Consider the following 24,150-nt stretch of genomic DNA (forward strand, 5'->3'; position numbering starts at 1 on the left):
GGTCAGCATGAATCACTAGTAAGTTGTCCACAAAACACTGCTGTTCCATGAACCATGTTTCAAGAATGGCTTTTATAATAATGTCTGTACACTACTCCATTTTAAATGAGATGTTCTGGTGATGTTTCTAGAACTTGAAAAGTGAATCTGCATCTTGGGAATGTAAGGTGGGAAACTGAGTATACCCAATTTAGGCTTAATCAATTTTCATCTTTATTTATAAAATTTCAGACAGAATTATTGTCACAGTGTCTGAACATATATTTATGCCAGATGATAAACATATAAAATAGATTTGGTTGGGATCCCCTGTTACTGCATTCTGGAGCACTGGAAAGTTCTCCTGTACATCAGGATGGCCATCGCCGCCTCTGATCCCTGGTCTGGTTCTTCAGGCCAGTTCCTTCACTTTCTGGCCGGGTATTCCTCCAGCTTGGGCCCTCCTTTGCTTACATTCTCATACATGTCCACATTACCTATTCCTTAACTTTTCTCCAATCAGCGTTAAGCATTTGTCTTATGTAACCCATACAATACGCATACACAAACTTTAATTTAAGCATTTTTAGTTGTCTAGAATTTTCATTTCATTATATTTCCATGTCACCCTGCTCCTGGGTTTTCCCAGAAAAGGGGACTTTTGTCATTACCGGTTTGTGTGTTTATTATACTAATTAACTTTCCCTTTTACCTAAAATCTTCCAACATAACATATCACCTTTGTCCTGTCAAAGTAGCATTATTTTAATCAAATCAGCCAATCTATGTAAGAGGCGAAGAACTGGCAAAACTACACGCATTGCCAAGCAAATTTAGGCTGAGGCCTTGGTCTAAATGTTACCTCATCTAAACTCATTCACTATCCATAATTATAAATTATTAAAGCATACCTAAAAGCTCTTAATCTTACCCTTTAGCAATTCTTCATCTTAAATTAGTGTCTGTGTAGATATATATCTCATTATAACCTTTCTATTTGGGGGCAGAGGAGTATTAAAGAACACTGTGACTGCAAAATGTCAATATTTTCTTTGTATGCACTTTTGTGGTAATTGTGTCGGTCCCAGGATATTAGAGATACATGGTGAGTGAGGTAATATCTTTTATTGAACCAACTTCTACTGGTGAGAGAGACAAGCTTTCGAGCTTACACGGAGCGTTTCTGCTGACCAACCATTTTCAGATGATTTCAGCATCTTTGCCTCAGTCTGCAGTCTCAGCCATCCACAACAGTTCAGATGTGCCTGAGGCTCTTGGGCCACATGTCCACTTTCATGTAGGTGGTCCAGGATGCAAGGTTGCCCCTTCACTCCCTCCAAATGTGGCTCAGGACAGTTTAGTGTCAAACTCTTCATCCCCTGGGTGGATTGATCTGTCTTCCTCAACTGGTCTTGGATTCCTTGTAGTGGTGGACTTGTCTAGAGAAGGTTTGCCAGGGCATTCACTTTGCCTGGCCCTTGCCAATAGCTCAGTTGTCAGTGATGCCTCCCTGATAGGCTGGGTCACTTGAAGCTCAGGGTCTGAGTAGGAGTCCTCACTGCATATTGGGCCATCTAAAATGCATTTCATGCTTTTCCAGACTATATTAGGGGCTCAATGGTTCAAATACTCTGAAAATATCACCACAGTGTATTATGTGAAGAAGCAAGGGGGAGCACACGTCAGCATGTTCTGCCAGGAGGCAATCAGGTTGTGGCAGTTGTGCATCAAGGAGAATATCACTCCGATAGGTGATCACTTGCCCTGGGGTCCAGAATCATCTCATGGACCATCTCAGCAGGAATTTTTCCCAAGTCACAAATAGTCTCTGAAGACAAGTGTCCTTCAGGTCATCTTCGCAGTTTTGGGTATTCAGACAATTGATCTGTTTGCTACAAGGGACAACAGGAAATGTCATCTGTTCTGCTCTTGAGGGGGCCTCAGTCTGGGCTTCCTGTCTGACACATCCTATCTAAGCTGGCAGTTGGCTCTCCTGTATGCCTTTCCCACGATCCCAATGATTCTACAGGATATCCACAAGCTGAAGACAGATTGGTCCAAGCTCGTTCTCTTTGCTCCAGTGTGGCCGAGGCAGTGCTGGTTCTCCAGCCTTCTCGCACTGTCAGTTCATCCTCTCATATCATTTCCTCTCCACTCTGACCTACTCACTCAGAATCATGGCCGCACTGCTCAGAATCATGGATCCCATGCTCAGCTCCCTACATCTCATGATGTGACTGATTCATGGCTGAATGATGCAAAAGAATGGTGTTCGGTGGCTGTTCCAACACATGCTACTCAACAATAGAAAGCCCTCTACCAGAATTGCCTATTCAATTAAATAGAAGCGGTTTTTAGTGTGGTCACTGGCTGTTGGAGTTCAACTGACACTGGCTTCTATTCAGGACATTTTGGAGTACTTGCTGCACCTTCAGTTGTCGGGATTTGCACTTAGCTCATTAAGGGTGCATCTGGCAGGGATATCAGTGTTTCATCCTCCCATGCAGGGAAGATCAGTCTTCTCCAATACCATGGCAGCAAGATTCTTAAAAGGGCTTCTTCTTTGTCTCCATCATCCGGTCCAAAAGCCGGTTCCTCTGTGGGACCTTGACATGATCCTGGTGGCTTTAATAGGACCTCCATTTGAGCCCCTGGCATCTTGTCCCTTTCCGCTTTTGTGTCAGAAGACTGCATTCTTGGTAGCGATAACATCCAGAACGAGAGTCTGAGTTGCAGGTTCTAATGGCAGAGCCTGCTTGCACACAATTCTCTAAGGACAAAGTGACTTTAGACAAAAATTTGGGGTGTAGCCATAAAGTGGTTTCTCAGTTTCATTTTGAATCAGGCTTTATATTTACCTGAGTTCTCAAGTAAGTTACATTCATCTCTGGAGGAGCAGTGTCTCCATACATTAAATGTCAGGCAATGTCTAGGCTTTGGTCTGGACAGAACTGAATTGTTTTGTTCTTCGCTTCACCTGTTGTGTGCCATATGCAGATTGTCACAGCAGTCTCTAAATGGATAAAATCCTGACTCGAGAGCATATTCAGTAGCTTCAGCTACGGCGCCTGCGGGTGGAGGCAGGGCGCAGAGCTGTCTAGGAGCAGCTGGGACAGGTCGCCGCTTGCGGGAAGCCGCCCAAGGTGAGTGGCCCCCCAGATCCGGCACCCCAAGCCCCTGCCAGCCCCGCACCAACTGGACTGTAAACCGGCATTTCAGTGAAGATCAGAAATGCTGGTTTATAGAGCTTTCTGCTTGGTGAAGTGCTGGATAGAACAGCTTTTACTGTATCATTATTGCGGTGTGAAAAATGTTTCTCTGGAGTCTGGACCTTGGCTATACTTTAATGAAGAAATTTTCACCTTGACAAAAAATAGACTACCCCTGATTTATTTTTTGATTAAACTGGGAATATGTGTAAAATAAGATAAACGTCAGGGATGTGTTTCTTTAAACTTTTGAAGTGGGAGATGGGATTTAATGTAGCGGAAAAATGAGTTGAACATTATCAACTTCAGGGGGTTACTTTGCTCCGATGTTCTCTTGATTAATTAGGACTAGAACCTTCTGAGGTCTAGAGAATTTTATGTGCCTAACAATCTGCTGTAGATTCTCATGGAGAGAGGGTGGTAGTAGTAAGCTTAACTCAAACAAAAAGTTTTTCTTAATTTGAAAATGCCAAATATGGTGTCACTTTTACGGTGACATTTTCCTCCATGTGTATTCAGAACAGTATTTACTTAGTGCCGAAAATTCGTTTTACTGCCTTCTACTTTCATTAGCGCTGAAAAAGAACACCTCTATGGAACAGCAGATTGCAGATTCTATTCCATTATGTGCACCTTCAATAGAATTGTTCAGTTAGTTGCAAATCCTTTGAAGGCAGTGGCTTTCCACAGGAGTTAAAGGCATAACATGGCTTGAAGAACTTTATAAATGATATGGTGTATGAGATGTAAAGAATCCAACATGTCTATCAGAGACCAGGCTGAATTTTCAGGGATGGTAATAAGAAAAATCATTACTTATAAAACATGTTTGTTATGGAAACAGTTGTGACAGTCAGCCTCACAATGCCATTTTTACAGTATCTTTTCAGGGAGGAGAATCGCAGTTTAAGCAGATCAGGGTTGTGCCATGACATTTACTGCAAGTGTATGTTCTAAGATGCACAATGCAAGGACTATTTTTGTAAACTTTTCCTGACCGGGTAGGTTGATCAGGGTATAGAATGGGCATGGGGGAAATTCTTTAATTTTTTTTGTAGATTGGGTGATTTTTCTTCTGGAGTTCAGTTTATCTATAACAAAGTGCATAGTTTGTAAGTGGCTTACAGCATTAGGTGTTATCTGTACATCCAAATTATTGTGGATTGTGAAATACTAAATATATATTATGACAGTAATTAATATATTGATAAATTAGTAAAAGCCAATTTAAGTACTTTTTAATTTACAAAAGTATAAAATTATTCTTACACTTAAAATGTTGAAAATAAATAATTAGGCAACTTGTCACTGAGTAGCTTTCATTTTAAAAATTTTTATATTCATAGTAATTGGTTATAATAGCTATTGAGAATTAAATAGAAAATACACTCCTTTTAAAACTAAGTAGCAGTTTGATGAATAACTGATTTACAAACTTTCATACTATGATTGTATCATTGTGGAGATATTTTAGTTTCTACCAGCTAAAGGTTGAGAGAACCTTATAATGGAAGGTTGAATAAAAGCTCACTTCATGGACATTTTACTAACTTGTGCATTTTAACTGCAGAATGGATTGGTTTACAAATGGCAAATTCGTTTCACAAGGATGGTATCTACCTATAAACTGATTTTAAGTTGAAGTTGTTATGAAGGTTGCAACTTGCACAGTAATCCTGTCAATTATGAAATGTTAGAAAGTTGAAACAAACCTAATTAAATTCTCAGGCAAAAGTTTAACCTGGAGTTAAGGCATTTCATTTTGGTGGGGAGGGAAAACCCTTGAGAATGGGAGTTTTCGAGGGAAGAAAACCCACAAATGATGTCTTAGAAATCCAAAGTTAAGATTTTACTTATTTCTACTTGTAACTGTGAGATTTTGGGGGTCACCCAGACAGGTGAGAGGTTCTGTCACTGCCTGCCTTATAACCTGAGAGTGCTTTAATGTTGTGCTACTGTGGCTCACGTCCCGCACACCAGTAGCCTGCCCACAAGCACAGGCCTCACCCTGGCTTCCATCAGACTAGTTACTCCCTGTAGGGTGACACCATCAGCCTTTCTAGTCCTGAGCCTCCTCAAATCCATCCTTCCTGAGTTCTTAGCTACCAGACACTTGGACTTTCCCCCTCTGTTTGTCACCACCAAAGGTGTGAAACTAGCCCCCAGTTATCAGTTCACTTGGGCCCCCACACTCCACAGAGCTTGCATAACAAACCCTGCTTGGGGTAAAAATAAACAAAAGGTTTATTTAATAGAAAAAGATTCAAAGATGAAATAAGGGAGAGCAAACATACAAGTTATACAGTAAATAAACTGACGAAACTTCAGGCTTTACACTTCTGTATTAGATAAAATCCCTTTTCTAATACTAGTTGCCTATTGCCTTTGAACAGTTTCCTAGCTTACACCCTAGCCATGGGGAGGATCCAGTATTCAGACAGCCTGCCACCTCTGAGACTGTCCCTCAAGTTCTGGAAGAAAACTCCAGTTTTAAGCCTCCTATTTAAAAGGCTCTTTTCCCTTTCTCCTGGCATGGAGACTCATGGTTTTGGGCAAACATCTGGCTTAGTAGGTGCCATTCCCTGTCTAATAACTCACTGTCCTACTGTGAAGTGGAGCCAAAGTTTTAGCCCAGATTTCTTTCCCATCCTGTGTTGTTGTCAGGTAGTGACTGTCTTGGCAGTCAGCCTTTAGGGGTGGAAGAGGTAAGTATGTCATGGAAATCATTAGCTCTAAAATGCATCAGAGTGGATTTATTTTAAATCAGTGATTTATATCACCAATTTTAACCATGATTTAAATGAGCAAGAAACCTTGATTTAATTAATCAATTTTAATCTTGTTTTGCATTTGTACGTTTAGTTATTTTCCAAAAGAAAGGTTGATTCTCATTGGCTGGTAACCATCTAAACACGTTGAATTGCAACTAAATTTGGTGCTTCTTTTTGCTAACCAGGAAGATACATTATAGCTATATAAATTTTTTTGTTTGTTTGTTTTCATCAAAAAGTTTAGTAGCAATTGGACATCTAACTTAATGGATGTCAGTGAAAATGAGGTAGGATCAGAGGCTAAAATAGGGAAAGAACAAGTTAAAAATTACTTAGACAAGTTAGATGTTTTCAGGTCCCCAGGTCCTGATGAAATACAGCTTGGAATATTCAAGGAGCTGATTGAGGAGATATCTGCGCCATTAGTGGTTATCTTTGAAAAGTCATGTAAGATAGGTGAGATTCCAGAGGATTGGAAAAGGGCAGATATAGTGCCCACCTATGAAAAGGGAAATAAGAACAACCTGGGGTATTACAGACCAGTCAGTACCTTCTGTACCTGGAAAGATAATGGAGCAAATAATTAAGCAATCAGTTTGCAGACACCTAGAAGATAATAAGGTGATAAGTAACAGCATGGATTTGTCAAGAGCAAATCATGTCAAACCAACCTAATAGTTTTCTTTGACAGGGTAACAAGCCTTGTGGATAGGGGGAAGTGGTAGATATGGTATATCTTGACTTTAGTAAAGCTTTTGATACTGTATCACATAACCTTCTCATAAGCAAACTAGGGAAATACAGCCTAGATGGAGCTACTATAAGGTGGGTGCATAACTGGTTGGAAAACTGTCCCCAGAAAGTAGTTATTAGTGGTTCACAGTCAAGTTGGAAGAGCATATCGAGTGGGGTCCTGCAGGGACCACTTCTGGGTCCAATTTTGTTCAATGTCTTCATCAATGATTTAGATAATTGCATAGCGAGTACACTTATAAAGTTTGCGGACGATACCAAGCTAGGAGGGGTTGCAAGTGCTTTGGAGGATAGGATTGTAATTCAAAATGATCTGGACAAACTGGAGAGATGGTCTGAAGTAAATAGGATGAAATTCAATAAGGACAAATGCGAAGTACTCCACTTTGGAAGGAACAATCAGTTGCACCCATACAAAATGGGAAATGACTGCCTAGGAAGAAGTACAGTGGAAAGGGATCTGGGGGTCATAATGGATCACAAGCTAAATATGAATCAACAGTGTTGCAAAGAAAGCAAACATCATTCTGAGATGTATTAGCAGGAGTGTTGTAAGCAAGACACAAGAAGTAATTCTTCTGCTCTACTCCGCGCTGATTAGGCCTCAGCTGGAGTACAGGCAATCCTCAACTTTACGATATTCGACTTATGACAAACAGCACTTAGGACGTTTCTGAATTGACACCCTGATTCAACTTAAGACAATTGGTTTCGACTTTACAACACTCAGTCCCGCCATGGAGTGGATTGCGGTTCTGAGTTACAACGTTTTGACTTATGATGCAGTGTTCAGGAACCAATTGTGACCTAAGTCCGAGGACTTATGTATTGTGTCCAGTTCTGTGCACCACATTTCAGGAAAGATTTGGAAAAAGTCCAGGGAAGAACAATAAAAATGATTAAAGACTTAGAAAACATGACCTATGAGGGAAGATTGAAAAAATTAAGTTTGTTTAGTCTGGAGAAGAGAGGACTGAGGGGGGACATAACAATTGTCAAGTACATAACAGGTTGTTACAAGGAGGATAGGACAAGAAGCAAGGGCTTAAATTGCAGCAAGGGCAGTTTAGGTTGAACATTAGGAAAAACTTCCTAACTGTCAGGGTAGTTAAGCACCGGAATAAATTGCCACGAGGGGTTGTGGAATCTCTGTGCTCTAAGATTTTTAAGAGCAGGTTAGACAAACACCTGTCAGGGTTGGTCTATACTTGGTCCTGCTATGTGTGTAGGGGACTGGACTAGAAGACCTTTCGTGGTCCCTTCCAATCCTACGATTCTATGATTGATTTAAACAATTACGTAGTTTAACTGACATTTATTCATGTTCTTAATTTTTATGTTAGAAAATGGTGAATGATGCATTTCTTACTAGGTGATTAATTTTTTACTTGAGATTTGCGTCAAGTTCTGTTTGGATGGAAATTCAAAGTCAATTAAAAATGCACAAGAACAGCATTGTAAAATTGTGTTTATTAATTAAAATATGCTGGATACAAAAGGAAAAAGAGTTTATCAAAAATGTTTCAAAACACGTTTTGCATGCAAAACTAACCGATTTATTAAAGAAAAGTATGGAACAGATTGTTTCTGGCCACTGTGTGGTTCAAGGTTTAGAACTAGTAAAGCTCAGCTATAAATAAACACTATGTGTAAGAGGAAGTGGAAAACATCTTTTTCAGCTCCCAGTTGATTTCTCAACTTTGAATGAACTAGTCATTCAACTGAACTAGTTGAATAAAGTGAAATGAAGAAAATATTCTTTCTATACCTGCAGGAGATTACTGCTGTCAAAAGATGGTTTAGCACTTCAACAAACTCTGGTTCCAGGTGCTAAGCCAGTAAATTCCACCAGTTCAGTGGTTTGACTTTCTTTAAAATTTGGCAACAAACATATCTATGATTTTATCTACCCTGAGCTACATTGATAGTGCTAGAGATGTCTGTATGGAAGCAATATATTTACATTTCCTCCTGTTTTGCAGGTTTGAGGTTCAATTTATTCTCTCAGAGCCAAAAAAAGAAGGGAATGGCAAACAGGGAAAAATTTCTTCATCTCTCCTTTCTGAGTTTGTGAAAAGAAGCAAAAAAGACTCCAAAGTACTTATTTGTGTCTGCGGTCCAGCACCTTTCACAGAGCAAGGAATACAGTGAGTGTAAAAATAATTATTCCTGTGCCTGAGGTGAACTATATAATTTTACCCCCTTTTAGAATTTCTAAAATGGGACTTCGAATTTTCCTTATATGCGAGTAAAACCATTTTTGTAAATGTTTGTGTTTATTAAGCAATAGATAATTAGAAAAGGATAGAATACAATCATAGGGAAAATCTTGTTTTTTAAACTAATGTTGCATACTATGTGCCATTCTTTTTATGTAATATAGGTTACTAAAATTTTATGACCATATTAGCTTAAAACTTATAGAAACATCCATTCATGCCAATATTAACTACAGCCCAAGTTTCACCAAGTTGTTAAAGCTTTTACTCTTAGCAAAATATCACTTTCCAGTTATTTTTTGTAGCTACGTCACACGTTTTGATAGATCTAAGTGTTGTTTGAGAATTTTGAAACTCATCACTTTTTCCAAATGGGATTATGTCTCTGATATACTGGAATTTCTGAAAAGAGCTGTCTAAGTGGTGCCAATTTCTGATAGTGTCAGCTGAGTCAGAATTGAATTTGAAGAAGTTGTTCTATTAAAATCCTGTAGAAACATTAAAGCTTTCAGTGCATTTATAGTCATTTTCACCCCCCCTGAGCTATAGTCATTTTATAGCTATACTAAAAATCTATGGAATATAAAAAAGAAAAGATGCAAGGAAAACAAGCATATCCATCCTCAATACAGTGGGCCAAATATCAACGCTGGATACATCTGTTGAAGTCAGAGCAGTTTCATAGATCTAAAAATATTTAATCTGACCAATATATTTTATCTCTGTATTTTTTTTTTTCAGTGGGAACTAAATCTGAAATACTTCAAAATATTACACATTCTTGGGTTTTTTTAGAAATTAATATAGCATCATATTAAGTATTTTTATGCAGTATGTATGAATTTCTGTATGGACATGGAGTTTGTTCTTAATGTATTTGCATAGCCAGACTGATTTCAGAAGGTCATCTTCTGGTAAAAAGAGACACTGTTGCTGAACTGCAAACTGTTTAGCTTTACTGTTCTGCAATTCATATTTCCTTACATGCGAAGTAACAAATTTGATTACTGATTTTCAGGTTTCTGCAGGATCTTGGATATTCCAAAGAAGAGATCCATAGTTTTACTGCATAAAACAATATGAGGATATGACTGTTTAATTCATCAATCTTCTTTATTTACATTCATAAATAAGTTTAAATTCTTAAAAAGAAAAATATTTTGTATGCATTAAAATTTGACTCTTGGTATCAAAATATTTCTTGAATGGTATATGCATTTGGGGTAAAAGAATTTTATACTGTTTTCTTGCTTTTGTATTTTTGCTAATATTTACAGTTCAGCTAGGATATTAATTTATTGCAGAGGCAAGTAAATGTGAACAGTACATATTAGATATTTAATTTTGTTAACCTAGAACTCTTTCCTCATAGCTCTGATTTATTACCATCCTAAGTACTGATTATATAGATTTTTACTTGAAACACTGTTCTTTACTGTAAAATGTCTTAGCAATACTGTCTGAATTTATATATTGCACTGTTAACTCAGGTAAATGATCGCTTACACTATGTTCTTATTGGTATCAAAACCGTGTTTTACTTTTAAGTGATCAAAACATGTTCTTGTCCTTGTACATAATATTGATAAATAAGGTGCTCATATGTATGGCAAACTATGAGTAAAGATGCACTAAGTAATAAAGAGATAAATATTGGATACTTGTTAAAATGCACACGGTGAGTGGATTATCACGGTCATATATATGATAAAGTGGAAGGCAGATGGGAAGGATGATCCGGTGGGCAGGGCACTAGCCTAAGACTTGGAGACCTGGGTCCAAATTCATGCTGCACCACAGAATTCCTGCATTTAGCCACAGTTCCCCATTTCTAAAATGAGTATAATAGCACTTCCTTGCTTCACCACTGGTGTGAGGATAAATACATCCGATTGTAAGATGCTCTGATACTACAGTGATGGGAGAATGTATAAGTACCTTAGATTATGACCTAGATTGCAATACGTTAGAGATTGGTTGGGTCTGTGCCTCTGCTCTCCAGTTATTCAAGGTTAAATATTGGGTGATTTGACTATCTCTGCTGTCTTTTCAAAGTATCACTTTGTAGTAAATTATAATCAGCAAAACTATTTACTTTTGCTTGGTTTTAGGATTATGTGGTGCCCCATCTGTTGCAAGTAATATTGCCCATACACAACATTCCCTTGTGGCTTTTAGTATTGTTGACATGCTACTTTACAAATCTGAATGGCTATATCTGTCCTGCTTCAAAATCCTTGTTAACACCAGGCTTGCAATGGAAGCATCCTTGATTCAGCACATGTAAAAGGAGTGTTAGGGTGACAGTAACCACTTTTGTCAAAAGCTGAAACTGATATGTGCCAGTAACTGGCTATCCCAAATTGAACCATCTGAGATGAATGAAAACCAACAGTCAGTTTGATAGTACTCTTTCTTTACACAAAAAGGCTATAAGTGGAAATGACTATTATTACATTGTGTTTCCTAGCAGACCATCTTGACAGCTTGTCACTGAAAACATTTACAGTTCTGACCGACTCTACTAGCAGAATGCTTCAGACATTTTCTAATTATAGTAATTAATGGTCCCTTGGCTGGCTTAACAGTTCCTCCATCTAGCTTGATAGCTGGTGTTTGAACTAGAGTATACCTTTTAGAAAGACCTCCAGTTTTGATTTAGGCCTGGTCTACATGGAAAAGTTTCATTGGCATAGCTACATTGCTCAGGGGGTGTGAAAAAGCCACACCTCCACCTGATGTAGCTATGCCTACAAAAACCCCAGTGTAGACATAGCTATGTTGACAGAAGAGGGCTTAGGTCAATGTAGCTAACTTTTTGGGGGTAGATGAGGTTCCTACACTGACAGAAAAATGCCTTCTGTTTGGTAACCTGTGTCTGCACTATGGGGCTGTGCTGACACTGTTAGGCCGATGTAATCTCCAAAGTGTAGACACACCCTTAGATTCAAAGCAGATGGATTCTCCCTCCCCACCCCACCCCTTTTTTTTAACACCCTCATGTGGATTGCTTTTCTTGCTACATTAACTTAAAGCTTAAAAAAACCCAACAGCCAACTTTACATTATTAAGGCCTGGGAATATGCAAATATTTAATATATAATCTTTTATTTGAGCCATGATACTGCTTTGCTTTGAAATTATGAGCATATTACGAAATGTGAGTTTAATGGCAAATCTCTTAAAAGGGCTGCGGTTGAAAATACAATTAATAATTCTCTCCAAGTTGTGAATATTTTACTACCCCAGTATTCAGGATGGCAGTTAGTAACACATGATTTGGGAGGGAGAGAAATTCATTAATATATGAACAAATAATGCACTTGTTTATGTATTGAAACCAATACAAGAAACTGTGCTTCAGTTCTCTGAATATTCTGGTTCCTTCAGGGACTACTTAAAGTGTCCCTGAGAGTTCTACCCTTTTGTGCTTCTTTCTGGTGTATAAAAATCTTGTAGGTCTTCAGAAGATGGGTTTCTTTGGAGTGGGCTATAAAGAGCCCCAAGGTTCTGTTGTTTAGCTGAACTGTGTACCGTGGAAGAGAGGAGTAGCTTCTCAGTTTGACTAGAGAGACAAACTACTCTACCTGCAAGAAGGAAACTGAGGTAGCAGTTGGACCTGACAAAAAGAGAAGGTTCTTGTATACAGGGGTATTAGATGCCACGGTAAGTGTGTGAAGTAGTGTTTGTGGGGGCCTAAATTCAAATCCTAATGTAGGATGCAAGCCTATGTCTGTAACTTCCTTTTCCTTGCACTCTGTTTTTATTTTCTTAGCAAAACTACAGTATAGTTTGGTATAGGACATAGGTGTTTCAGGTCACTACTGAGGTATGTTGTTTGTGGTTTGTTGGAATTCACATGGTACCTGGATAAAGCTACTGACTTTAATCAATTACCTTCATTAAATTCATACTCATTTTTAAAGTCACATTTTTTTATTCGTTCTAGCAACTAAGGATTTTTTCTGGAAAACTGTGTAATCTTAAGTATCAGGGGGTAGCCATGTTAGTCTGTATCTACAAAAACAACAAGGAGTCTGGTGGCACCTTAAAGACTAACAGATTTATTTGGGCATAAGCTTTCGTGGGTAAAATCTGAAGAAGTGAGGTTTTTACCCACGAAAGCTTATGCCCAAATAAATCTGTTAGTCTTTAAGGTGCCACCAGACTCCTTGTTGTTTGTGTAATCTTACTGTAGGATTGCCAGAATAGAGAGTAAGGACAGGGCCTGTGGCATGGATGGAGACCATCTCTGCCAAGGAGGTTCCTCTGGATCCCCAACAACAACTTAGATCTGCTCCTGCCTGGTGGAATCCACAGGGGCAGGCAACAAAATAAGTGCTTCCTGCTGTCCTCCAGGGCAAATCCCCCCTGGAGTGAAGCAGCTGCTGTTGATGCACAAGAGTGAATGAAACCCTGAGTGAATAAAATGGGAAGTTTGGGTTTCTTTTTGGTTAATATTTCCGAATCAGGATCTACAGAATAATTCATACTTTTTCTGCATTCCTTGGACTGTCTGACAAGGGTGAGTTAATTCCCATTCTGTAATTTTCTTCTCCCTTAATGAACATAACAAAGATCAATTTAAGCTACAGCAGAGAAATGATCGTATATACAATGGTTCTTGATAGTGGTCCCTCTGTGCCCAATCTTAATAACTTTTCTTTGAATTTTCAAGCATTCTGGAGTTAGAACCAGGTAAATTTGCAAATTGACTTTCCTTATGGAAAGCGAAAAAGGTTGTTTCTTTACATTAGTAATTGGGGAGAATCAAATAGTCCAGATCTTAGTGTTTTGGGGATAAAAGGGAATACTCATCCCCTTGATCAATCAGTACCAGCAACCAAATACAACCAAAGTTATTAGGTGTTAGTGGTCACAGTCTGTATATGTTTGGCATATACAACAGAGATATTTCTATGCGTTTCATTCTTTGGCTCTTAGATTTAAAATCTCTCCTTTTCTTTATATATAGTTGTTTTTAAAAAAAAAAAAAAAACAGGTCACCGCTTGGCAGAATTACTTCTATTTATAGCAGTGCCCTTTACAATCCTTTGAATCACATACTATCTGCTTTTTCAAATTTTCATAATTTTAGGTATTCAAAATGTATTAGCCAGTATTCCATGTCTCACTCTGTTTCATATCTAGAAATATGTTTGGAATTTCATAAATAAAAAGAACATCTATCCAAGACTGTAGGTAATTCTACCACAAATTACAAAAACAAATACAAACAAGCAGTTGGTAGAATACAAGGCTCCCTGACCCCTGCAAATGATTCTTCTCAGAAGCTTGCCAATTACAGTCTTGTCTACTCCTCCTTCATCCCCACCATGACCACTTAAGGCTGTTAATCATTTCAATCTGCCTTATCTTTCCTTTAAATATAATGTATTTTTCTTTGTGGAGTCTAAAAACTATGCAGAGTTTTTTCTTTGTCAAAAATTAGAATGTTTTGTAAAACAGATTGTTGGGGAAAAAGATCCTTCCACAGAACATTAGGCCAGCCCTTTGCACAATGTTGTGACAATAGTAGGCAGGAATTAGTTACATTTTGCTGTAGGAAACATGGTCAAGACATATTTCACAGGACTACTTAAGAATTCTAAAACTGGCTCTGACCTGGATCAGAGTGCTATTCTGATTCCCACTCAGTTATCTCATCTGACACTGTTGCTCACGTGCTTAAAGACTGAATTTCTGAACTGCCCTTTCCTGCTCCCTAAGTGGAAGGATGGTCCTTGGCTCTATTTCTACTTGTCCAAAGTCACCTTTGGTACAAAGTCTTATGATTAGATGAAGCACTGGGAACTGGTTCCCACAGCCTTACTGGGGATCGCAGGTCAAAGTAAGAAGTAGCCAAGGATATTTGGAGGAGGAATAATGAGTATAATTGCTCAGTTTTGGAAGAATGGGGCCTTGCTGGGTGTTACTTCCCAGAGGCCCCTTCCAACATCTGATTGGATTCATCTGATTCAGAAGAAATAAAATATTAACTTTTAATTTGTGAAAATAGAGGTGATTTTGATAATTTGTAAATAATTTGTCAGAATACCTGGCACCTGTAGGTACCTATATTTCTGTGTCCTCAGCATTGCTAATGCCACCCCCTCAGAACTCAGACTACTACTTCGAGGAGTGTCCCTGTGGGTGCTCCACTTTAGGTATCTTGGCGCCCTGTGCTTCTTGTCGGAGACTTGTGGCAGCAGTGCCCCGGTTGGCCGTGCATGCGCAGCAGCCATCTCACTCCGCTCCGAGCGGCTACCTTGCATGTGCAGCCAACCGCCACCCAGTTCCTTCTCTACCATCCTTGGTTTCGATTGGAAGGACAGCAGCGCCCTTATCTACTCTCATATTCCTTTAATCTCTGCCCTTTTCTCAGTTAATTTTCCTCATTGTTTATCTCTCCATTCATTTTCTTTTGTTTTCACATTAAAAAATAAATAAATAAACACCTTTCCCCTTTTTTCTCCGTGCCTTAGGCAGGCAGTCACTGAAGAGGCATTAGACTGGGACTATTCCCATTCTTTATTCAGCTAGCCTCTCGGACAGGCCTGGCTTTCCAGGTTTCAAGCGCTATCTGACCTGCAGACTCTCAATACCAGTGACAGACGGCCACTTGCAGTGCATCCATTGCCTGGGAGAGACAAATGTTACCCCAAAGTGTCCCCACTGCAACAAACTCACAGTGCGGACAAGAAAGGCCAGGGGCCTCCAATTAAAACTTTTAATGTTGGAGAGATCCCTCCAACTCGCGTCTGATCCCAAGTCCAGGGCACCTCCTCGCCAGTCCTCACTCTGCTTCAGAGTTTCGGCTTGATCCTCTGGGGTAGGGAAGGAACTGGGTGGTGGTTGGCTGCGCACGTGGGGTAGCCGCTCGGAGCGGCCAACAGGGGCACTGCTACCACAGGTCTCCAACTAGGATGCCAAGACACCTAAAGTGGAGTACCCACAGGGGCAACCATCTTGAAGAACCTCAGTTACTACACGAGGTGTAGTCTGACGAAGTGGGTATTCACCCACGAAAGCTTATGCTCCAATACATCTGTTAGTCTGTAAGGTGCCACAGGACTCTGTTGCTTTGTACACAAGGTGAGTAACCTTCTCTTGTCAATCTAACTCAGTCAGGAATCAGCCTGTCATTGAAATGTCTTTTCGCTTGACTCTGCCAGAAAGACATGATTAGCGTCCTCTTTATACTGTCCTTACATAAATAACCTATAGTTATTTCTGACTATTTTCCTTACACATGTACTCTCTTCTCAAATTGAGTCAGCCATCTTCTGCCACTGCACAGTGTTTGGATCTTAGTGCTCTTAGGGAACCATCCTTGTCAGCTTCCCAAGTGGAAGTTTGGTGTCTGGACCCCAAAATACTTAAGACTTCATTAGAATCCATCATATCAGGCTTACTGTCTCCTTCCCATAGCTTCAAATTCAGGGCTTCCTCTCCCCATTTTCTGGGCCTGTAGCATATCAATTCAGTAGCAAAGGCCGAGATCTTCGTCTGCCTAAATACCTTTGAGGATCTGGACCAAAATTCTTACAATTTTGGAGGAGGAAGCAGGACCGTAATGAAACAGTTAATGTAATGTTGATACTGTTGTGACAGTGAAACAAGAAGCAGATAAAAGAATGTGAGTATGTATACTACCTGACACTAGGGTGACCACCTGGACAGTCCTGAAATGCAGAGTTCAAGTCCCAGTCCTCGTCTGAATGACTCTCAGACAGCATTTATCCTGGATTCCCTGCAGCACTGTTCTGCACCTGCCTGAGCCTCGGGTGACAACAGCCTCTTCCCGATGTGGGGCAGTGGGCTGAGGTGGGCCATAGCTCCTTGTCATAAGATCCTGCCCCCTGTTTTTCTCCCCGCACAAAGCCTCGCCCTCTGGCCAGGTCAGAAGCTGGAGCCAGGCAGTAGTAAGAGCTGCCCCGGGAGCCCAGGACATTGTGGGGAGCCCCAGACCCTCCACCTGCCCTAGGCGGTGCGCCGTGGGGGGGCAGGGACCAGGCAAGGGGCTGCTTTTGGGCACCCCATTCCCCGGCGCAAGGCAGGTGGAATGTCTGGGGTTTCGCACAGCCTCCTGAGCTCTCTGAGCAGCTTTTACCACGGCTTGGCTCCAGCTTCCAGCCTGGCTAGGGGGTGGAACCTTGAGGAAAAAGGAGGGGCAGGGGCAGGGCTCCTGCATATGTCCCACTTTTGCCTTTTGAAAAGGTCACCCTACCTGACACACAGGTGACATGGCTTTTCCCAGGCTGCAATTCTGACCTCCAAGGATGTTTACAAAGAGCTATAACAATGTATAACATGAATTTAACATACCATTTGTCAGAGGGAGTTGCTTTTTATTTATCTTAATGTCCAAGAAGGCACAGAGCTCTCATCCGGTACAATAATAAACTAATATTCCATGACATCATCAAACATCAGCAGAACTAGTTAAGATGTATTTTCATTTTTACAGAGAGCAGCCTTTTGATGTTCTCCACAATGCTGAATAAATGTAATAAAATTCAGAAATACTGTGGTATAAGTTAGCAACAAATATGTATTAACATTGTCACAACTGTTTGACCTACATAGCAGTGGTGTGTAGAGAATTCAATATGTAGAGTGGCAGAAATATTATAAATTAAGCCTGACTCACCAACTGCCGCTAGTGTCCATTGCATGTAGGAATTAATATGAGATTTCTAATCAAGTACATTTGTACAAATTTTTGCAAGACAAGTGAGGCTCCCATTCCAGCTCTCTCTCCTTACATAGCACCTCAGTCTTATCCAGATGCTGAAAGTAACTGTTGTCTATCTAGTTCTCTGTAATCATAAAGTTTATTACCACTTGATCACTTCATCCATTTTAAAGAGACTTCTCTATAACCCCTTTGACTTACCAGCATTGCCTCTTTGTTTGAAGTCAGAGGGCACAATATCTGCAAAATGGCTGCTGCTGGTTTATGAACCATTCCAGAGAATTCCACTTACTCTTCAAATTGTTAGGTAAGTCTCTCAAGAATTAACATTCTATTCTTGAATAGATAGAATCAGCAAGTTTCATTCCCTTTCTCAGCAGTGCGTGCTGGTGAGAATCCGTAGTTCAGTGTTACAAAGATTCCATTATTTAATGACTGCAGCCTATCCACATAGGTATAGAGGTCACACACCTGTACCATTTCCTTAGTGATTCTCATTTGTATTCATTTAATAAGCTATTTGCATATAATTAGGGCTATATTGAGTCAGTCTTTTTGCAGAAGCATACAGCTGCTTTTGTAGCTATCTCTTATGACTCTTCCATTAGCATATTAAGCGCCCATGACAAGGAATTTGTCTCTGCACTGTTCAGTTATTGAACAAAATGTATTGTAAATGAGTGTATTTGTGTCTAATTGAGTCATGGTGTATTCCCCATAATTTCCTTTACATGTGATAAAACGATGTGTGGCATAATTATAAATTGGATAAGAACATGAGATTTTGATTAATTTTCTTCAGGATTTCCAGGGGAAGTACTTGATTAAGGTAAAGAGGATAATTGCATTGGCTGAGATGAAGTATTGAAGAGACATTTGAACTAGCATGTTTATTTCTTCTAATGGAGCTATACAACCACTTGCCTATCTGTGTATGCAAATAGATGGAAGGGATTAATAGAAAGTGGAGATGTATGCTTTAGAGAACTTCTAGAAATTATAATTGCTAATTGATACATGCACTGCTCTATATAAAATAAATAACCAGACATTTGTGTAAAAATGTTATATGTATAAGAAACTACAAACAGTTGGTAAAGGAAAAGTTTATACAAAACCAAAATTCTAGTGTGTCTGGATGAAAGAGTTTTGCTTACCTAAAAATATTTGAAGGGATTTGTCAGAAATATTAGAGGTGGGTGCTGACAACTATGAAGTCACACAAATATTAGGATGAACTAAATGGTTTTCTCCATCTCTGTCATCCTGAAAATGCAGGGATTTTACTGTATAATATACTGTATACTTCATAAGATATGTAAACAAAAAAGAGGGAGAGGGCATGCTTATGACAGTCCAGTGCATTATGAGTAGGAGTAAAAGGCTGAAATCAGACAGCTGGATATTGTGACTGAATATGTGGAAATGTTCTCTAACAGTGAGCTCTGTTGATTACGTGTTTACCCTGGATAAGTAGTGAAAGATCTATTGCTTGAAACTTTTTAAAACCTAAACTGGTCATTGCAATGGAGATAATGGGGCAAGGTTCTATTCTTTTCTATTCTCAGGTTCTGTGATAAAGAATTCTAACTTATGATTCATCACAAATCCAGTGAGTTTAAATTAAAAGTCAAAGGAGCAAATAACATTTGGGCAGCAAACGCACATTGTGCTTCCTAATTATGCTTTAATGAATCAATTTTGCTGTTTTGGTTTTATGAAATGGGCATGACCTGCAATTAGATGAGCAGCAGTGCATAATCAGCAATACCTTTGGGGTATATAAATGTTTCATCTGGCACTTACTTTTTAGACATGAAGCAAACACCTTTTTGAACAGGTTGATGGATGGGTATTACCTATCTTTGTTGCATGATTGCTTTTTCCATTCTTAACAAATGTTTTGAGAGGAAATAAGATTTAATACTGTACAACAATAAAATAGCATAATAAACAAAAGGAACAAACATTAAAAAGTTAAATATCCAAATTTCATTGCCACTATCATAATGACACTATAAATTCATGGTACATCCACCCCTTGAATACCATGTGCAGTTCTGGTCACCCCCATCTCAAAAAAGATATATTAGAATTGGAAAAGGCACAAAGAAGAGCAACAAAAATGATTAGGGGTATGGAATATCTTCCATACAAGGAGAGATTAAAAGAACTAGGACTGTTTAGCTTAGAAAAGAGACAACTAAGGGGGGGGGGAGGATATGATAGAAGTCTAAAAATCATGAATGGTATCAAGAAAGTGAATAAGGAAGTGTTATTTACCCCTTCATATAACAAGAACCGAGGGGTCACCCAATGAAATTAATAGGCACCACATTTAAAACTAATACAAGAAAGTATTTCACACAATGCACAGTCAATCTGTGGAACTCATTGCCAGGGGATGTTGTGAAGGCCAAAATTATAACTAGGTTTAAAAAAATAATTAGATACGTTCATGGATGGTAGGTTCATCAATGGCTATTAGTCAAGATGATCAGGGACACAACCCAATGCTCTGGGTGTCCCTAAACCTCTGATTGCCAGAAGCTGGAACTGGACAATAGGGGATGGATCACTTGATAATTGCCTTGTTCTGTTCATTCCCTCTGAAGCAACTCCCAACTGGCCACTGCCAGAAGACAGGATACTGAGCTAGATGGATTGTTGGTCTGACCCTGTATGGTCGTTCTTATGTGCACTAGTTTAGTGTAGCTAACCTAATTTCAGGTCCTTCTGTTGTGGATAGTCTGATTATTTTTGTCTGTCTTTATCCCATATTATCCAGAAATTGCATCCATAAATGTCTTTGGTATGTCTACACTGCAGCTGGGAGTGTGCTTCTCAGTGCATGTAGACACATGTTAGCTCTGCTTGAGCTAGCATGCTAAAAATAGCGGTGTGGCCACAGCAGCACAGGTTTTTGCTTGGGCTAGTCACCTGAGTATGTACTCGGGATCAGGTGTGATTGAACTCAAGTACTTGAACTTTTGCTGTCTGTCTCAAATATTTTTTTTCTGAATTTGCAAAATTCTGTAAAACTGCTTCTTACCAGTATACACTAAGGATTGTAAATGGTTTTCAGCGAGAGAGAGTAATCGTAATGGTAATGCGTGGGTTACTGATCTCAAGGGTCATAACCCTGGGACTTGATCAAGGAAAGAGCTGTGCATACTTGTGAAGTTCAAAGCACCCTCAACTGCTGTTGAAGTCAGTTGAAAGTGATGGTGCTCATTTCACAGGAATGCCCAGCACTTTGCACCCCAGAGTGAAAAGGAGGGGTCTTACTGTGTTAGGTGGAGCCAGCCTGTGGATTTAATCACCACATTTTGCCACCTTTGGCAGGGAGGGAGTTCTCCTCAAATGCCCCTAACCCAGATGAATTTCTGGGCAGGTAGGTACATAGCCACTGCTCTCTTGAATGATGCCAACATTTACATATGAAATTCTGTGTGCGCCTCCAAATCTTCCACTATACCTTTGCTTTGGTTTGTGAGGCAACAATAATTTATCTCCATTTTACATATGGACAAATGGAGGGATTGACTTGTCCAAGATCACACAATACTTCTGAGGAGAGCCAAGAGTAGAAAACAAATTGTCTGACCCCCTCCCCTTCACCATCACCTGTCATTTAACTTCTTGACCATACTGCCTCAATGTCTAGTTTCCATGTCTAGTTGATAATTGAAAACCCTGTTAGAGCACAAACTAATATGAGTACAAACTAGTCACACTAGTACATGCCATCAATGTTTCAGTATCCTAGCTGAAGTCCAAATGTGCTCAATCCTTTAACCACGCTACTATTCCCAGTCCTTTCCTCCAGGGGACCACATGTATTTTTAATATAATTTCTCCTACTACTACCTCCTCTCCCCCCCCTTTCCTTCTTACTAGCACAATTTTGGATTTAACAAGCTCAAGCCTCAACACAAGCTTAGGTGTTTGGTTCCCATGGAGACAGTTTGTCATCCCACACAAACTGGAAGCTGGGTTGCTGTGGCAACATAAATAAGAACTTCATTTAGGGTCATTAGAACTGTCAAATCAATGCTGAACAATGGCTCATCTTGTCCTGTGTCTTGTCTCCATCAAGGGGCCAATGGTGGCTGCTTCAGAGGAAGATGTAGAGGTGTCCATAGTGCAAATAACTGCAGTATGTTAAAATTGCACAAAAAATTAGTTTATGTATTAAAGCAGAAGTGATGATAGCCTGTAAAACTTCATTTTATCTCTTTCCTCCATATTTAGTCTTCTGTTGTTCCCTATGAGAAGTCTACATATGTTTATGGGGAGTGCTGACAGTCTGCCAAGTGCTATACCAGAGACTGAGGCATAGTCCTGCCTCTGAGATATTTATAATCTAACTAAAGAAACTCTTTAAAGTGTACTGGAAGACCAGAGATCAGTTCAGTCACAGTGAATTAAAATAAAGTTTTATTTCCTTGTGGTGGGGGACACACCCACACTGCTTTGGGATGAGAAGGGGTTAAGATACTCCACTGATTACAATTAAGAGGAAACAGCCTCACCCTGCATAAATTGCCTGGCTGCCAAACTTGAAAGGGAAGCTCTCCAATAACAACTACAGAAGAACTGGAAATAAAAGGAAGGGTATGGTTAGAACAGGAGAATTACAGAAACAATTTCCATATAGGAGTAGAAGAAACCTTGGGCTGATGCCCTGAGTTCCAATACCCAATATCTCTTACTGCAAGACCATCCTTACTGTCAGTACGCTCCCCATAGGGCAACATCTTAAAACTACAGCTTGTCAAGAGCACGCCAACTCACTTAATGTGGTGTTCAGCACACAAAGCCTGGTACACTCGTATTCATTGGTCTTCACTGAGTGAAGTTTAAGGTGTTCGTTTTGACCTGTAAGGCCTAAATGACTTGGGTCTGGCTACTTCAAGAGGAGAGTTGAGTCAGTGGGAGAGCATGATGGGGGAGTGTGATTTTAGGAGAGATTGGAAGGTCTTGTTTTCAGGTATTGGCGCAATTAAGGGCGGGTATAGAGGAAGCATTTGTTTTGGGTGGGTCCAATAAATAAGGGTTTGTTTTAACAGACTGCATACATAGGCACCTTTTCTGCATTCTGGGCCCTTTAAAGAAATTTGAATAAGTAATACTGTAAATAATAGGACAATAAAGCATGTGTTTCAGCATCAAATTAGCTAGGCAAAAGAAAGCAAAGGTCAAACAGTGCCAGTTTGAGAACAGAATAAAGCACAGAATGACCAGTTTTCTGAAGAAACTCTCATATCCGGTGAACGATGAAGATATCACCTGAATAATTATCTTGTCTTTATGTGAAGATAAATTGATCTTTAATAGAGGCTTAAGCTGTTCTTACGAAAACACTAAAAATTAGACTCATACTAATGCTGATGTCAACCACAGGGATGCAGAAGAATCCAGTATAGTACCTCTTCATCTGGCCAGACTTACTGAGTTACAAGGCAAAAAATGGAAATGGAGGTCATATAGGATGACCTGGTCATAAAAAATATTAATGGCTTAAGAGATTAAATGAAAGATAAACTGTTGCAATTGTTAATGTGCTTGCATGGTTCTGAGGGATTTTTAGCTCTTATCTCCCTTTCTGGGCGTATTAACATAAAGGGTTAGATCCTCAACTTGTGTAAATTCTCATAGCTCTGTTGAATTCAGTGGAGGTAGTTATGCCAATTTGCACCAGCTGGTGACCTGGGGTAATACATTTTATCCTTTATCTTAGCTTTGGAGACCAGCTCAGACCACTTGTATCATAAAAAGCTGCAGGAAGCACATTGTTAGGGGGTTTCTGTTGACTCTTGTGTAACTTATGCAGAGCAGAGGTAAGTCAATCTGTTTATCAATTCTAGGCTAAAAAGTTCCTCTCTCTGACTTAAACTATTTGCACAGACCATGAATTCCTATCTTTCCAAGAGGCTACAGCTGGATGTTCTATAGGAACCTTTCCAAATACTAAAAGTGGAAATTATAATAGGATTCACATAATAGGATTCACTTTCCTTCTCTTCTTAGGAATCCGGTACCAGTCTTTACCGTAAATCGGTTACACTCACATACAATTAATAATTTCAAATTCCTTTTTATGAATAATGCTCCAAAGGTAAACCATTACAGCACAGGAGTTACAGTGCACCCTTGCTGGACTAACATCACTCACTCGAGATTTGTTATTTTTCCTTTAAAATGGAGAATATAACACAGAACCTAAGCCTGAAAAATATATATTCATTTATAATATCTTACAAAATCAATATAGGGATTAATTTGGGACTCCTGACAATCTGAGATCTTCTTTCACATAGGCTGATCCTGCGTATTATATTGACATTCAGTAAAACGTTGTACTACATAACCAGTTGTTTCAGCATCCACACTGTTGGGCAAATTCAAAACTTAAAATAAGAAAGGAAAAAACACTTAATTACTGCAGCTATTAAACTCTCTCACACACTCTGGTTCAATGATATAGTACACCTCCTGAAGATATTAGGCCTCCAGTT

The 24,150-nt window shown here is 39.4% G+C and overlaps 1 protein-coding gene across 12 annotated transcripts in view; it reads left to right on the forward strand.

The window, feature by feature from the left end:
• The window catches only part of LOC101942797 (melanocortin-2 receptor accessory protein 2-like), a 177,193-nt gene that overhangs the window by 59,401 nt on the left and 93,642 nt on the right, over positions 1–24,150 (forward strand). For 9 of the 12 annotated variants that reach the window (XM_065588171.1, XM_065588166.1, XM_065588165.1 and 6 more), the window contains one exon: positions 8,695–8,859. In XM_065588171.1, the coding sequence (XP_065444243.1) occupies positions 8,695–8,859 (165 nt within the window). Of the gene's footprint in view, positions 1–8,694; positions 8,860–9,949; positions 10,606–24,150 lie in introns of those variants that run through there. The other 3 variants (XM_065588175.1, XM_065588176.1, XM_065588177.1) reach the window with 1 other exon arrangement.

The sequence above is a fragment of the Chrysemys picta genome, chromosome 3 (assembly GCF_011386835.1).
Source record: "Chrysemys picta bellii isolate R12L10 chromosome 3, ASM1138683v2, whole genome shotgun sequence".
Classification (NCBI taxonomy): Eukaryota; Metazoa; Chordata; order Testudines; family Emydidae; genus Chrysemys; species Chrysemys picta.